Consider the following 14,927-nt stretch of genomic DNA (forward strand, 5'->3'; position numbering starts at 1 on the left):
GTGGGGACAGGGAGGAAACAGATAAAGACAGGAATTGGTATCTGAAAGGTGCAGCGATGTCCCCAGTAGTAGGCAGTGTGGCTAGATGCCAAAGAAGGCAGGGTTCCTGAACCTTTACAGAGTTATGCAGAAGACAGATTTATTTTCAGCAATTATTAAAGCTGCAGGAGCCCTGTTCCCTTTTGAAAACTGACTGTGCTAATGGAATGAACAGGTGGAATTTGAGTTCTGGCAATATGCCTTGGGCCATGCCAATAAAAGTGGAACACTTCACCCAAGTTGTAGTGTAGTGGGCCAAATCTGCTTCAGTAGAGGAGAGCCTTTGTGCTGCAGTGGTTGGAATGTTGGACTAGGACCCGCAAAACCGGGATTCAAAGCCTTTGCAATGAGGAGTCACCAATCATTTGGTGTCCATGGGCACATCTTTTGGGCCTCATGCACAGCACAACCTAATCTTTGTCAGATTCCAGCTCTCATTAGCTGCATCACATAGCACAGAAAGCACAAAGAAATGGGCGAAATAGGCAGCAGAAAGCAAAGCAGAAGGTTTATTAGGAATCTATTGTCAACTAGTGCTAGCCTGAATGATAGCTTGTTACATTCTCTAAAATTATCACATGAAAATAATGACAAAGGTTTTGGGCAGGTGAAAGATCCTAGCCAAAGGGCCACATCAACCCCTTCTCCAGACTTGTATAAATCACATGGAATTCCTTGAGACTATAATTTCAGGCTGCAGATGGGAGACTATAAGCTGGAATATTCTCCAAGAAACCAATGGAAGCAGTTTAGGCAGGGGGCTCTATCCAAGCCTTCTCCCCAAAGGCACAAATTTTCCAGGTACAGGTAGTTGTTTTCAAAAGTGACGTTCCTTTGCACTACCAAAGTATATTTCCTATTCAAAACAGTCACGGTCCTAGATCTGACACATCTGCTGTTGGGTCAAAATGCTACATTTATTTATTTTACTGTGAAAGAAATAAAGGGCAAACAGCATGGGACTTCGATGCCTCAAGCCAGGAAGAACGCAGCCCATTATAAAAGGAGCTGAACAGGGGGCTCTATTATCCAGGCCCTGCCTAAGACATGAGTTTAAACCACAGGCAGTCCAGGGGCCTGTTGTTTCTCTCAAAGGCCACTCAAAGAAAACTAGGTTATACATAGAAAAGAAAAGAAAAAAGCACCAGCTAGGCAACAAGTACTGTATTTTGGAAACCAAGAATGGTAAATAAGGTTAAATTGAAACAAACAGAACCAGGTTTCCAGAAAAGTGAAGGCAACCTCCTCCCAGGAAAATAATGGGAAATATGGTGCTCAGCTTACCACAAATTCACAAGGAAAGGGTGTTCCAATCCCTGCATGATCTGTAGCTCCTTGAAGACATTTCTCACTTCATTCCGTTCCACACACTTTTGCTTGTTCATATATTTCATGGCGTACATTTTCTTGGTGTCATTCTTCTGGACTATGCAAACCTAGCAAGGACAAACCAAGGCGGAAACATGGTGCATAACAATATATCTTCCATTTTATCGTGTTATCTGATGTGAACATTTCAATACAATTGCATTAATTTTTAATTTCCACACAATAAAAATATTTCTTTACCTCACTTCTGTCTTATAGTGTCTTATTTATCAATTCAGAAATTTGCCGATACTGAAGCTATACCTTCCTAGAGAGGAGCATTTTTTAACATTCATACAACTTATAATGCTTTTTCAAATAGTCCTTAAATTTTTCCCAGACTTCCTCCGTTTCTTCTTCTCCCGAGTCTCGAATTCTGCCAGTCATTTCAGCCAGTTCCATATAGTCCATCAGCTGCGTCTGCCATTCTTCCAATGTGGGTAGATTTTGTGTCTTCCAGTGCTTTGCCAACAGAATCCTCGCTGCTGTAGTAGCGTACATAAAGAAAGTTCTATCTTTCTTGACCATCCTCTGGTCTACCATGCCCAGAAGGAAGGCCTCCGGTTTCTTAGGTAAGGTGAATCTCAGCACCTTTTTTAGTTCATTATGTATCATTTCCCAGAAGGCCTTCACTTTCGGGCAGGTCCACCAGAGGTGTAAAAATGTCCCTTCCTCTTCCTTACATTTCCAACATTTATTATCGGACAGGTGATATATCTTTGCAAGCTTGACTGGGGTCATGTACCACCGGTATATCATTTTCATAATGTTTTCCTTCAAGGCAGTACATGCCGTGAATTTCATTCCGGTGTTCCATAACCTTTCCCAGTCTTCAAACATAATGTTATGCCCCAAATCCTGTGCCCACTTTATCATAGAGGATTTGACAATCTCATCCTGTGTGTTCCATTTAAGCAGCAAGTTATACATTCTCGAAATTAGCTTAGATTTTGGCTCAAGCAACTCTGTTTCTAGTTTCGATTTTTCCTCCTGGAAACCCACTTTTTTGTCTGCTTTAAAAACTTCCTGGATTTGAGCATAATGCAACCAATCTCGCACCTTGTTTTTTAACTTTTCCATACTCTGTAACCTCCATTTATCTCCAATTTTTTCAATTATTTCCCAATATTTAGGCCAGTGGGCCTCCATATTGAGTCTTTTACGTGCTTTGGCCTCCATCGGTGAGAGCCACCTCGGAGTTTTACTCTCCAATAAGTCTTTATATTTTGACCAGACCATGAAAATTGCCCTTCTGACAATATGGTTTTTGAACAATTTATGAACTTTAACCTTGTCATACCACAAATATGCATGCCACCCAAAAGCATTATCAAATCCCTCCAGGTCAAGGACGTCGGTGTTCTCCAATAGAATCCAATCCTTCAACCAGCAGAGGGCTGCAGCTTCATAATATAACCTCAAGTCCGGCAGGGCAAACCCCCCTCTTTCTTTCGCATCTGTTAGTATTTTAAACTTTATTCGGGGCTTTTTGCCCTGCCAGACAAATTTAGATAAATCCCTCTGCCATTTTCCAAAACATTCCACCTTATCCACGATCTGGAGGGACTGAAACAAAAATAGCATTTTCGGCAATACATTCATCTTTATAGCAGCTATTCTGCCCAGCAAGGAAAGTTTTAATCTTGACCATGTTTCCAGATCTCTTTTTATCTCTGACCAACATTTCTCATAGTTATCCTTAAGTAAATTCAAATTTTTGGAGGTCAAGTGCACCCCTAGGTACTTTACTTTTTTAACCACATTTAGTTCTGTTTCTTTTCTGAACTCCTCTATTTCAGTAGTTGTCAAGTTTTTTGCTAGAACTTTAGTTTTTTGTTTATTCAGCTTGAATCCCGCCACCCGACCAAAATCAGAAATTAATTCTAACGCTCTTTTAGTACTAGAGGCTGGCTCCTGTAATGTTAATACCAAGTCGTCTGCAAAAGCTTTCAGTTTATATTGTTTCTCTCCGACCACAATTCCCTGTGTCAACCGGTCATTTCTAATCATGTTCATTAGCACCTCCAGGACTGAAATAAACAACAGAGGAGATAGAGGGCACCCCTGTCGTGTCCCTTTTTCAATTTTAAACTCCTCTGTCACCACGTTGTTTACTATCAATTTGGCTTTTTGTTCTGAATAAATTGCTTCTATTCCATTTTCAAACCCCCGCCCTACTCCCATCCTTTCCAAATTTTTCTTCATAAACAGCCAAGAAATGTTGTCAAAGGCCTTCTCCGCATCAATAAAAATCAACACCGCTCTTGTGTTTGAATTAATCTGTAAAAACTCCAAAATGTCAATGATGTTTCTTATGTTGTCAAATAAATGCCTACCAGGGAGAAAGCCTGCTTGGTCCTTATGAATCACTTCATTTAAGACTTTCTTAAACCTACTTGCCAAAATGTCTGCAAAAATTTTGTAATCCACATTTAGGAGTGAGATAGGACGGTAGTTTTTAAGTTGAGTTTTTTCAGATTCTAGTTTTGGAATCAACGTGATGAAAGCTTCTTTCCACGTTTCCGGTGCCTTCCTCCCCTCCATAATCTGGTTACAAACTTCCAACAATGGTTGTGTCAATGAGTCCTTCAGTACCTTATAATATTTGGAAGTAAGCCCATCAGGTCCCGGAGATTTGCCCAGTTGGAGGTTCTGAATGGCGCATTCAATTTCTTGGGTTGTAATATTACAGTTCAGGGTTGCTCTCATTTCCTGGGGTATTTTTTGTAATCCATTAGTTATAACAAATTGGTCCACCTCTAAGCTTTTTTGTGGCCTTTGAGAGTAGAGTTCTTTGAAATATCTCTGAAAGGACCTTCTAATTTCATCGGGTTTCTGAACCATTCTCCCTTCAATCCCTAGATTTGTAACTGTGTTAAGTTTTTGTCTCTTTTTCAACTGCCAGGCTAACAATTTTCCACATTTGTTTGCAGATTCGAAGGATCTTTGTTTCATTTGTTTAATTTTCCATTCCACCTCTTGATTTATCAGTTTCGAGTATTGTGCCTGGAAAAACTTCACTTCTCTCAATACTTCCTTTGATTTAGGCCTGGATCTCAGTTTTCTCTCTCCTTCTCTTATTTTCTCCAAGATCTTCTCCTTCTTTTCATTCCAGAGTCTTTTTTTAATCGTGTTCTGTTGTATTAGAAACCCTCTTATCACTGCTTTGCTTGCGTCCCAAATTATTCTTTTTTCCACATTTGTCTTTAAGTTTATTTCGAAATAGTCCTTTAAAACTTTTTGGGCCTTCTTAACAATCTCCTGATCTCTTAACAAGGCGTCATTCATTCTCCATCTGAACGATCCGGTTGTATTTAGTCTCAATTCCATTCTCAAGGCGTTGTGGTCGGAGCAGGTTTTTGGGCAGATTTCCACTTTTCTGGTCTTAGGTGCCAGCCCTCTAGTTATCCATATTTGGTCGATTCGCGTCCATGTCATATGGGCCTCAGAAAAGAAAGTTCCTTCTTTCCCTAGAGGGTTCTTGATCCTCCATATGTCGATCAAATCCAAATTGTCAGTCATTTCAAAAAAGGTTTTTGGAAGCCTGCCATCTTTCGTTATATTAGCACTTTGTGACTTATCCATATTCACTGAGGCGACACCGTTCATATCTCCCAACATGATAATGTTGTTATAGTCCAAGTAGTCCAGCATAATCTCGTGCAGCTTCTTAAAAAATTCCGATTTTCCATCATTTGGGGCGTAGATTCCTAGAATTAAAAACTTTTCACCTTGTGTCTGGATTTCAATTGCCAAAATTCTGCCCTGTTCGTCTTTAAATACAAATTTTGGGGACAAGTTCTCCTTTGCATAAATCACCACTCCTCTTTTCTTAACTTTATCCGATGAAATAAATTCTTGGCCTAACCTTTTGTTGATTAGCACTTTTCTATGGAGTCTTGTCACATGTGTTTCTTGCAGGCAAATAATGTCCAATTGTTCTTTTTTCAAAATATGAAATACTTTTCTGCGTTTTTCTGGAGAATTCCCGCCATTTATATTCCAACTAAGAAGCTGTAGAGACATCCCGGTTTACTTCTTGGGTATCACAGTTGGGTATCTAGTTTGTCGTCCTTTTCCGGAAGCTGTGGTGCCGGGCCGCCTCCAGATGGTATGGATCCTGGTGGTAATCCCGGTGGTGGAGGCCAAGAATCTACGGCTCTCTTTTGGAGGTCCTCCTCGTTGTCGTGTAGGAACTTCTGGTGGTCTTCTGGTGTTTTAATTCTTACCTTCTTTCCTTTATAGGTGAATGACAGACCTTGAGGAAATTCCCACCTATAAGGGATTGCGTTGTATCTTAACAATTTGGCCAAGTCTGTGTATGTGGCTCTAAGGTCCAACAAATATTTAGGAATGTCTCTATAAATTTCTGCCCTTTTGCCTTCGACTTCCAGGGATTTTTTAAAGTGTTGGCCTAATATCTTGTCTCTTTCCTCTCTTGTTCTCAAACAAACCAAACAGTCTCTGGACTTATCTTTCTTAACCGATCTTCCCAGTCTGAAGGCCGTCACAATCTTGAAGTCTTTATCTTCTTCAACCCCCCAAAATTTAGAAAACAGCTCCGTCAAGAATTTCTCTAGGTTGCCCTGTTCCAACTCTGGGACAGCCCTCAGCCTAAGATTACATTCCTTACTTTTCAGTTCCACCATTGACAGGTAGGCTTGCTGTTCTCCTACCTGTCTTTTCAGAGGTCTTACTTCCCCTTTGATCTCTTCCACCTTCTTGCACGCTTGCTCAGCTTTTTGGTTGGCTTCCGCAGCTAATTTGTAGTTCTCTGCCGTAGCTCCTTGCAGTTTCTCAATAACCTGAGTGTGCTGCGAAACCTGATCTGTTAGCTTGCTGATAGTAGATGTAGCTCTATCAATTTTAGATGACTGATCGTCCACCTTCTTATTCAAAAGTGCCAATTGTTCCAAAATTTGTTTCAAGACTGGATCAGTTCCTCCAGCTGCCATTTCTTCTGTAGCAGGCGTTTCAACTTCCTCCTCCTGCGCCGTCAACACAGTTGGCACCGAGGATCTACGATGATGAATCAAGGTTGTTTGGACAAGCTGCCCAGCTCTCTTGTCTTTTTTCTTTTCTTTAGCTTCCTCAGCTAAAGCTTCCTCAGCTTTAGCTGCTCTTGTTTTCGCTGGGCCACTCATTCCACAGCTGCTGTTCAAGGTCAAATAGTCTTTCAATCCATGAGAAAGGCAAGTCCAGAGTATAAACAATTAAACCACAAAAAATCCCAATAAGATACAGTTCCCAGACCACTATGCCTCCGCAAATCCACTAGGGGGGGGTTTCAAAGGAAAGAAAGTTTCTTTTCCACCATCAAAGCTCCTATTTCAACTGAAATCCCCAAGTTCAGAAAGGAGGATTTCAGAAAGTTCTGTTTCAAATTAGTGCCACAAGGTAACGGAGAGGTTTCGATGACAGTATTAAAGCGATAGTGTATCCATCAATGCAACAGTTTATGTTAAGAGAAAAGTTTCAGCAGCCTCTTGGTGTCATTCTTCTGGACTATGCAAACCTAGCAAGGACAAACCAAGGCGGAAACATGGTGCAAACTGTAGCATTGCGTTGTGCTGAGGACATTCATGTATCCTACCCTAACTTAGCAATATACCTTATCCTACCTCAACAATGTACATTGCTAAATTGCCGCCTCATTGTTCTAGATCCTGCTCTTCCCCACCATATACAAACGCACAGGCATGTTGCTAAGAAGAGTCACCAACTAACTAGACATGTCACCACTGTAAATGAGTGGGACTAAGGTGAAACTGTGTCCAATGCTTGGTCTGATGAACTATGTTTTCCCAAACTGATTTGCCTCACATTCTCATAGGCCTCATCCACCTCTCACCAGGCTTCTTCGTCACATTATACCTATTCTTGATGGGCAAAGTGGCCCTGATAGCTTCCAGATACAGATCTTGACATAAAAATGAGAACTAACAAGAACACAACAGCCTTAAAATAACATTAAAATCCCACACAAAAGGCATCTTAAGCACACATTCTGATCTCCTTTGGCAAAAATGTAGAGGCTGTACAGGACCAGGCTCAAAGAACTAGGCTCGCACACCTCAAAAAGCATCGTGACTGTGCAAGAGAAGGGAGAAATGAGGCACAATGCCAGTGTGTCCTGAGTTGCTCTGGTGGAAAGTCTCCCTTTACCGGATGTTTACATATAAATTCAGCAGCTCTGGTTTTATCAATAAGAACAGTTTAATATCCTGTAATATAATTTGAAGATTCTGAGCATATGAGGGACAAGGCTCTAATTCTTCCTGACGGTCTGAAAGATAAGGCTCAGCTTGTAGACACTGACAATGCAATATTATCTAAAACCTGCTTACTTGCTGTCCACCTTGTTATTTTAAGAAGAATCTGTGGATAGCTATGGTCCCTACCACATGGAGCGATAGTTTTGTTTGGGGAAAAAAAACATACCTTTCCAAAGCTGCCTTTTCCAATGGCTCTCAAAATTTCAAAATGGTCGAAGGTGACTGTAAAGAAGAATAAAGGTTTTAAAAATAAAAGCCTCAGCTATTCAATATTTGAAATAACCAATTTCAGAATTATAATACAGCGGGGATAACCATTTGTTCCCTAGTAAGCGAGACTAAACATTATATACTTCACTATTGCTTAAAATAATATTGTTGTTCTACATTTTTCAGAACTGATAAGATTCTATCTAATAGAATAAGTACTCACTTTTTAAATCGAATCCTGTTTTATTACTATTTAAGGTAAGGGTATACAGAATGTAAAGAGCCAGTTTTTTCCACATATTTAGCTCTCTTTCCCCATACCCCTCTTCCCACATGTAGGAACACCAAATAACAGTTATCTTTTTGGATGAAGTTCTGCTGCATTGAGATACTATAAACTTTCAAGTTACAAATGAATCTTATTTAGATAAAATGGTAGAGGAAACATTTCCTGCAATATAAATTGCAGGAACAAACCCCAGGAGAATTTGTAGATCATTTGGTTAAAAATTAGATTTTTTAATTTTTTTTAAGGCTGAATAAATTTGGCAAGGCAGCCCAAGGTAAGCATCTGTGCAAGCAAGATAATTCCAGGATTACATTTACATGCAAAATTGTGCTGCACCCTAGAATTTTAGTTTTTAGTTGTTTTAAATCAACATATAACAAATTAATGTAATAGCTTCAAAATCTGAACTTTTGCGCTAGTACTTTTGTCTCCTGCTCTGGTGCTGTGCTCCCACAGTTACCATTATGTCCTTGTGCCATTACACGGCTTTTTCTGCCCTATCCCAAATAATTTTAAGCAGCCATCAGATACCAACCCACCGTTCTTGAAACCTCATAAGTGGTTCTAGCAAGGCAGTACAGCTGCAGTTCCTAAATCAATATCTTTGAATTCTGCTCATACTAGCTCAAGTCCTCAGATGGAGATCAGGCAACACTAAAGCCACAGAACTATTAGTCAAGAAATGATAATAATGAGAGCAGTCCAGTTGTCATACCGGGCACAAACGTAATAGCACTTAAACCTCATTAGGGGGCTGATTGGAAGCACCAATTCAAGGCTGTGGATTACTAACAGCGACGGCTTTAATGATTGTGACCCCAGAACTGTCAGGTAATGCCAAAGTGACAGAGCCTGAAATTACAACATTTGCCTCATCCATCTGTACATTTCCAACCAATTAAGAAGCGGAAGGAAATAGACCATGTGTATGACCTGCTTTTTTCCGAAACTCCCTCCTGCAACAAGGGACAATACGGTTCAGAAAAGATGTCTGTAAAGTGTGAAGACAGCTTATTCTAGCTAGTCAGCCAGTACAAAGTATTCTAAACCATCTCTGAACTGAATGGGGGGGTGGTATTTGTGAGGGAACCTGACAATGTATGTAGCTTTTGAGAACCAGGTTTGGAGTCATGGGAGAGAGCTAGGCTAAAGACCCAGATGGCATGTGATTGCCTCTGTGTCCCTCTGTCTCTCTCTCAGCCATCCAACTTAATAGAACTGAAATGTCAAGCCTCCATTCTGATTCCTTATGACCTGTAGGGAGCCCACTGTCGTGATTTTGAATAGCAACATGGAGGAGGAAGAACCAGGTGGATCAGGAACATCAGTGGAAATTCTGTTCAAGTCACAGGTTCTGACACTAATATCCAGCCTGTCAGCCAGAAGCCCCTTGAACAGAGTCTCTAAAAACAAAGCCATTCCTCCCTCCCACAATATAGCACCCTTTGAACAAGATTCCCTGTGATACTGGCTTTCTTAACACCAAGGACCTCACAGTCACTGGTGGTGGCTCGCTAGCGGAGGTAACACACAAGTTAGGAGCTGACTGAGAGGTGAAGGAGTACTAGACTCCAACCAGAGGAACACAGCCTTTAAGAATTCCTGGGAACAGGCTTTTACATATTTATGAACCACCTGAGTATTTCTTATCCAAATGACAGATGGTATATACATTATTTTAATCATCATCATCATCTGGACCGGCTTCAGATGACCTCCAGACTTTGTTCTAGTACCGTAAGTTGTCTGCTATGAGCTATCCAAGGTCCTGCAATTTCAACATTACTCTGCCTGTTACCTACCTGACAAGCCATTCTCAAGCATTCATTGTACTACCTGGGCTCCAGCGTCATCAGGATAGGACATTCATATAAGAATTTGAGAATATAGCTTCTAGTTTTACTGGTCTCTCTTATGCTTGGATTAGCCATTGCCTTTTGCAGCACACATTTAATAATGTCAGCCCCTCTGTTCACTAGCGAACATTGGGAGGAAATTGATTTAATTAAGTTTCTCTGTATGCTTAATTCATCTTATAATGACAAAATCATCATGAACGACAGTTATGGAAAACAGACATTTTCTGAATTGCCCAGGAAGACAAGTGAAGTAACATTCTAGTCAATACAAATCAAAGGCTTGCAGGATATGTTTTGTGATGCTGGCACGTGAGACTTTCTCCTGATCCTGCAAATGAGCAGCAAAACATTTTTCATGTGGAACAGCACAACCGAAGCTCCTCATTTGCTGATAAAAGTAAGTCTTAAAAATAGCTCCCAACATGCTAATATCCATCAAGAAGTAATTATGTACGTTTAAATTGCTAAAAATCCACACATATCCCTCAATACAGTATTAAAACATTATAGCTAGCCACTTAAAAAATACTGCCCCATAATTCCATACATGGCTAATAAGAGGAAATTTGGATGGCTTTGAACAAGCTTTGTTAGAAGATAGGAACAGCCAGAACCAGGGGTTCTTACAATCAAACAACTGATACACACAAAATAGTTCTCCTCCCTATTATATGAATCAGGGTTACTCAAATTTCCTAATTTACTATGTTCAGTATATAAATGTACTGGATTATTTGTTATTCCCATAGTTATGGAAAGAGAATTTGGAGGCTGCCTCTAAGGGCAGCTGTTCATACGTTCCTCTATTCCAAAGCAATAAGGAAAGGAACAGAAGTTCTCTCCTATGCTCTAAACCAGGCATGGCCAATCTTGGCCCTCCATATGTTTTTGGGACTACACTTCCCATCATCCCTGACCACTGGTCCTGTTAGCTAGGGATGATGGGAGTTGTAGTCCCAAAACATCTGGAGGGCCAAGTTTGTCCATGCCTGCTCTAAACTGAAGACAGAAAACTCGTAACTGGTCCCTCCCTGCTTCAAATGTCTTGATGAAACAATACCCTAAAACAGGTGTGGGCTCCAGTTGTTGTCAGACCCCAGTTCCCATTATTTTTGGAGTTCAAGAGAGCTGGAGTTCAACAGCATCTGGAGGGTCACCAGTTCTCCAACCTTGTTCTAAATCCTCTGAGAATACTTACATTCTCCCTCAGTTTCTGTTGCTTGACAGCACAGCTTAGATGGTTAGACAAGAGTGGATGACAGAAAAGCCAATAACTTGGGACTTGTCTCCTAGTGAAGTGGTTCAGTTTTGCCAAGTGTATCTGATCTCTACAAATGCAGATGGAGGCCCATATGAATAAATGGTTACTGGACAAAAAACAAAACCCTTCCACATATTAAACTATGCATGCAAAGGATAAGGGTTCTATTTAGATTTCTATGTGGATGAATGCCTTTTTCTCATGGAGGAACTTCCCACCTAATATATGAAGTGGTACAACCCACTGGTGTTCAGCTGGTGGGCTGCAACTCACTACTGAGTCGCAGCCTAATCCAAGTGGGTTGCAACAGCCGCATTAAAGGTAAAGGTAAAGGGACCCCTGACCGTTAAGTCCAGCTGCAGACAACTCTGGGGTTGCGGCGCTCATCTTGCCCTGTAGGCCGAGGGAGCCAGCGTTTGTCCACAAACAGCTTCCAGGTCATATGGCCAGCATGTCTAAGCTGGTTCTGGCAAACCAGAGCTGTTTACCTTCCCGTTGGAAGGTATTTATCTACATATCTATCTACTTGCACTTTGTGCTTTCGAACTGCCAGGTTGGCAGGAGCATGGACCGAGCAACGGGAGCTCACCCCATCATGGGGATTCGAACCACCAACCTTCTGATTGGCAAGCCCTAGGTAAGAATTATTTTAAGATACTGGTCCCACAAATGCATGTTTGGGTCAAAGGGTCAGAAAAGATTGGCGATTATTGGTATAACCTGCTGAGAACTAAGTCTCAGTTTCAAGGGCATGTGAAGGACAAGCAGATTAAATTGTGCAATAGGAGTTGGTGGTAGCATTATCTAAGTTTGTAGTATATGCATTGCTGGGCAGAACAAGTGGCGTGTAAACTTGCAGTGTATACTTTCACCAGATAAAACTAACAAATTATAAAGAGACATTTTCTTCTGTTTATTATCTGTTATCAGTTTTGGCCTGTTGAAAACCATCAAGACAGGACTTTTTGACGTTCTGTAGGTGAAGATTTATACTATATTGTGATTTCAGACTTATAGACTATTATGCCTGGTGCCAACAACTATGGATACTGAGGCCACTTTGTGAGCTAGTATGGCATGACACATCATTTATGTTTTTAACCTTTCTGTAAATCAGCAGCTGTGTCTTCTTTGAGTAAATATCAAGGAAAAATAATGCCATCATTGTTTTTCTACTTGTGGACAAGTAAAGCCCCTTGAGGTATCTGTTTCAAGGAAAGCAATTAAGCAATTACCCAATAACTGGAACACCTAGAACAGTGTAAAATGTGAAATCTAATTCCTGTGCTGGGCCCAGAGATGTGGGGTAGAGCATTTCCCCAAACGGAAAATCTTCTGAAAACTTTTCCAGTGCTTATTTTTTCTATGGAAAATTCCACATTTCACAAGTTCAATAGCAGCAATGAATGGATGACTCCCAATTGCAAAAAAAGGCAAGCTAACAGTTGCAAAGTTTTTACCTTTGTTTAGTAAGTACAGGTAAAATATGCTAAATTACATCACTTTCTAGAGCATCTTGAATAGGACTGCACACACACACCCATTCTTCCCCAGTTCAAGTAACCTCCTGTAACCTCCAGTACCAACTCAACAAGTTTATCTACTGTTAGGCAGCGGAGAAGTCTAACACACCAGCAGAATTCTGACTGCCACCCACAACTTCAGCAGCAAAAGTACAAATGTTCTGTATCACATGAATCTGTCCCTCAGTCATTTTCTACAGGCTAGAATAACTTGGTGATCACTGCTACTTGTCTATCAGAATCTACACTGATCTTGTAGCCAGTATACAGGTAGAAACAATCCAGGCAGATTCTAGTCCAGACGTAGCGTCAGACATTAGTAATATATTTCAGAGCAGTAGGCTCACTGCATGTTCAGAACAAAGGCATTTGTGATGTGGTTGAGCATGCAGGACAATTTCAGTTTCACAGAGCAACATGCATAAACCTCTTGAGTGAAAATGGCTTTAGGTGGTAACCCTATAAACATTTCCTTGTGGAGTGAGTCTCATACTTGCTCTTACTTCCAAGTAAAAACGCATAGGATTGAACTATTAACAACGTAGCTATTACACATTAACTGCTGGGTACTAAGCCCTTATGAATCACTAGCCAAGTTATTTTGGAAGTCTGGTCACAGATACACCCACACACCCATACCAACAAAGCTGCTTCTAAACACTTTGGAAAATCTAATAGCAATGAATAATCCCAAATGCTGGCCTAGTCCCACAGAAAATGAACCCCGGTTTTTCCAGGTCTTTATCTTGATCTCACCAATGGAAGTCAAGAATGACCACAAATGGGATCACTGACTCCTTAAACTGCAAATAATAGGTTTCTGTGGCTAGATTGATATTGGGATAAGCAAATTAAAAGGGAAAGACCTCATAGGTTCACAGTGTATTTTAAAGTTGCTCAAGGAAGCAGACTGAGAAAAGAAACAAAGGCATATTGATATCCAGCAATGACTATAATCACAAAGGGCAGGAATATAGATAGATAGGTCATAGTGATTAGGAAGAGTGACTGGCGTAATATAAAGCTGGTCCAATGAAGACACATTCTGGGAACAGTCAGGAAGACAGAACACACCTCAGCAATTTTCTCTGCTTATTTACAGAGCTGGCACTGGGAAGTTGCAAAAAGAATGAGCTGGGAAGCCTGCAGTTCAAATTTCAGCACCCCCAAAATTCTCTTGATGACTGTCAGCCCACATCTGCAATGCAGGGATAATAACCCTGGCCTGCCTTACATGGCTGTTGTAAGGATTATGATACAATTATATATGTGGAGCCCTTAGTGGGGCCAAAAAATGGGATGAATAAGTTTTATTGTGTTTAAATAACTAATTAAAAATAGTATGTGGCATGCTTGAGTGAACCCTACTGGTCTTTCTCTTGAACCCTGCTGCCATATCACCCCTATAGCATCTGCATGGTGAAACACAGTGGCACTTGGAGCTGAAGAATCCTTGCTTCAAGACACTCCACAACATTCAGACAACGTCTAGACTCTGAGGCTTGGTGGCACCTCCATCCATACTACTGCCTCAGCTGTTGGTTCCATCGCCTAGTCCTTTCCTTGCTGCTGCAGTATCTCTGCCTGGACACCCTACACCACTGTGTACCCACATGTATTCACTATGTGTCCACTTGCAATCTACAACAGCACTTGCTTGCTCCTAGAGCAGACAACCCCAGAACAGACCTTCCAGAGACAAACATAACCTTGGTTTAGAAACAAATGTCAGGCAGCACAAAACTGGCCTTTAATTGCCTCTGGAAATCAGGTAATTGCCTCTGCTATAATTATTGTGAAAATGTATTTGAAGAGTTCAATTAATGGCAAGAAAACCCAAATATTGAAGAGCTTAACCTGTCAATAGTGAGATAAATTACTTTTGGCAAGTAATTAGAATCAGATATTTCCCTATAAATTGCATTTCCTTAATTATGCAGGCCAGAAACAGTGTGTGTGTGTGTGTGTGTGTATCACAGCTATATTCACAACTATGGGGCAAGCCCCCTTTGCCATTTTCAGCCCTGTATAAATTAGTTCTCTGTACCTTTACCACGTAGTATCATCATTTCCAATGGGACTTGAACATTAATGCGCTTTGCA

At 40.8% G+C, this 14,927-nt stretch overlaps 1 protein-coding gene across 2 annotated transcripts in view; it reads right to left on the reverse strand.

Annotated features, from left to right (window-relative positions):
- The window catches only part of STK32A (serine/threonine kinase 32A), an 81,608-nt gene that overhangs the window by 49,684 nt on the left and 16,997 nt on the right, over positions 1 to 14,927 (reverse strand). For both annotated transcript variants that reach the window (XM_081900127.1, XM_081900128.1), the window contains exons 3-4: positions 7,849 to 7,904; positions 1,324 to 1,475 (exon numbers count right to left, since the gene is read on the reverse strand). In XM_081900127.1, the coding sequence (XP_081756253.1) occupies positions 1,324 to 1,475; positions 7,849 to 7,904 (208 nt within the window). The remainder of the gene's footprint in view (positions 1 to 1,323; positions 1,476 to 7,848; positions 7,905 to 14,927) is intronic.

The sequence above is a fragment of the Podarcis melisellensis genome (genome assembly GCF_964234715.1).
Source record: "Podarcis melisellensis genome assembly, chromosome: 2".
Taxonomy (NCBI): Eukaryota; Metazoa; Chordata; class Lepidosauria; order Squamata; family Lacertidae; genus Podarcis; species Podarcis melisellensis.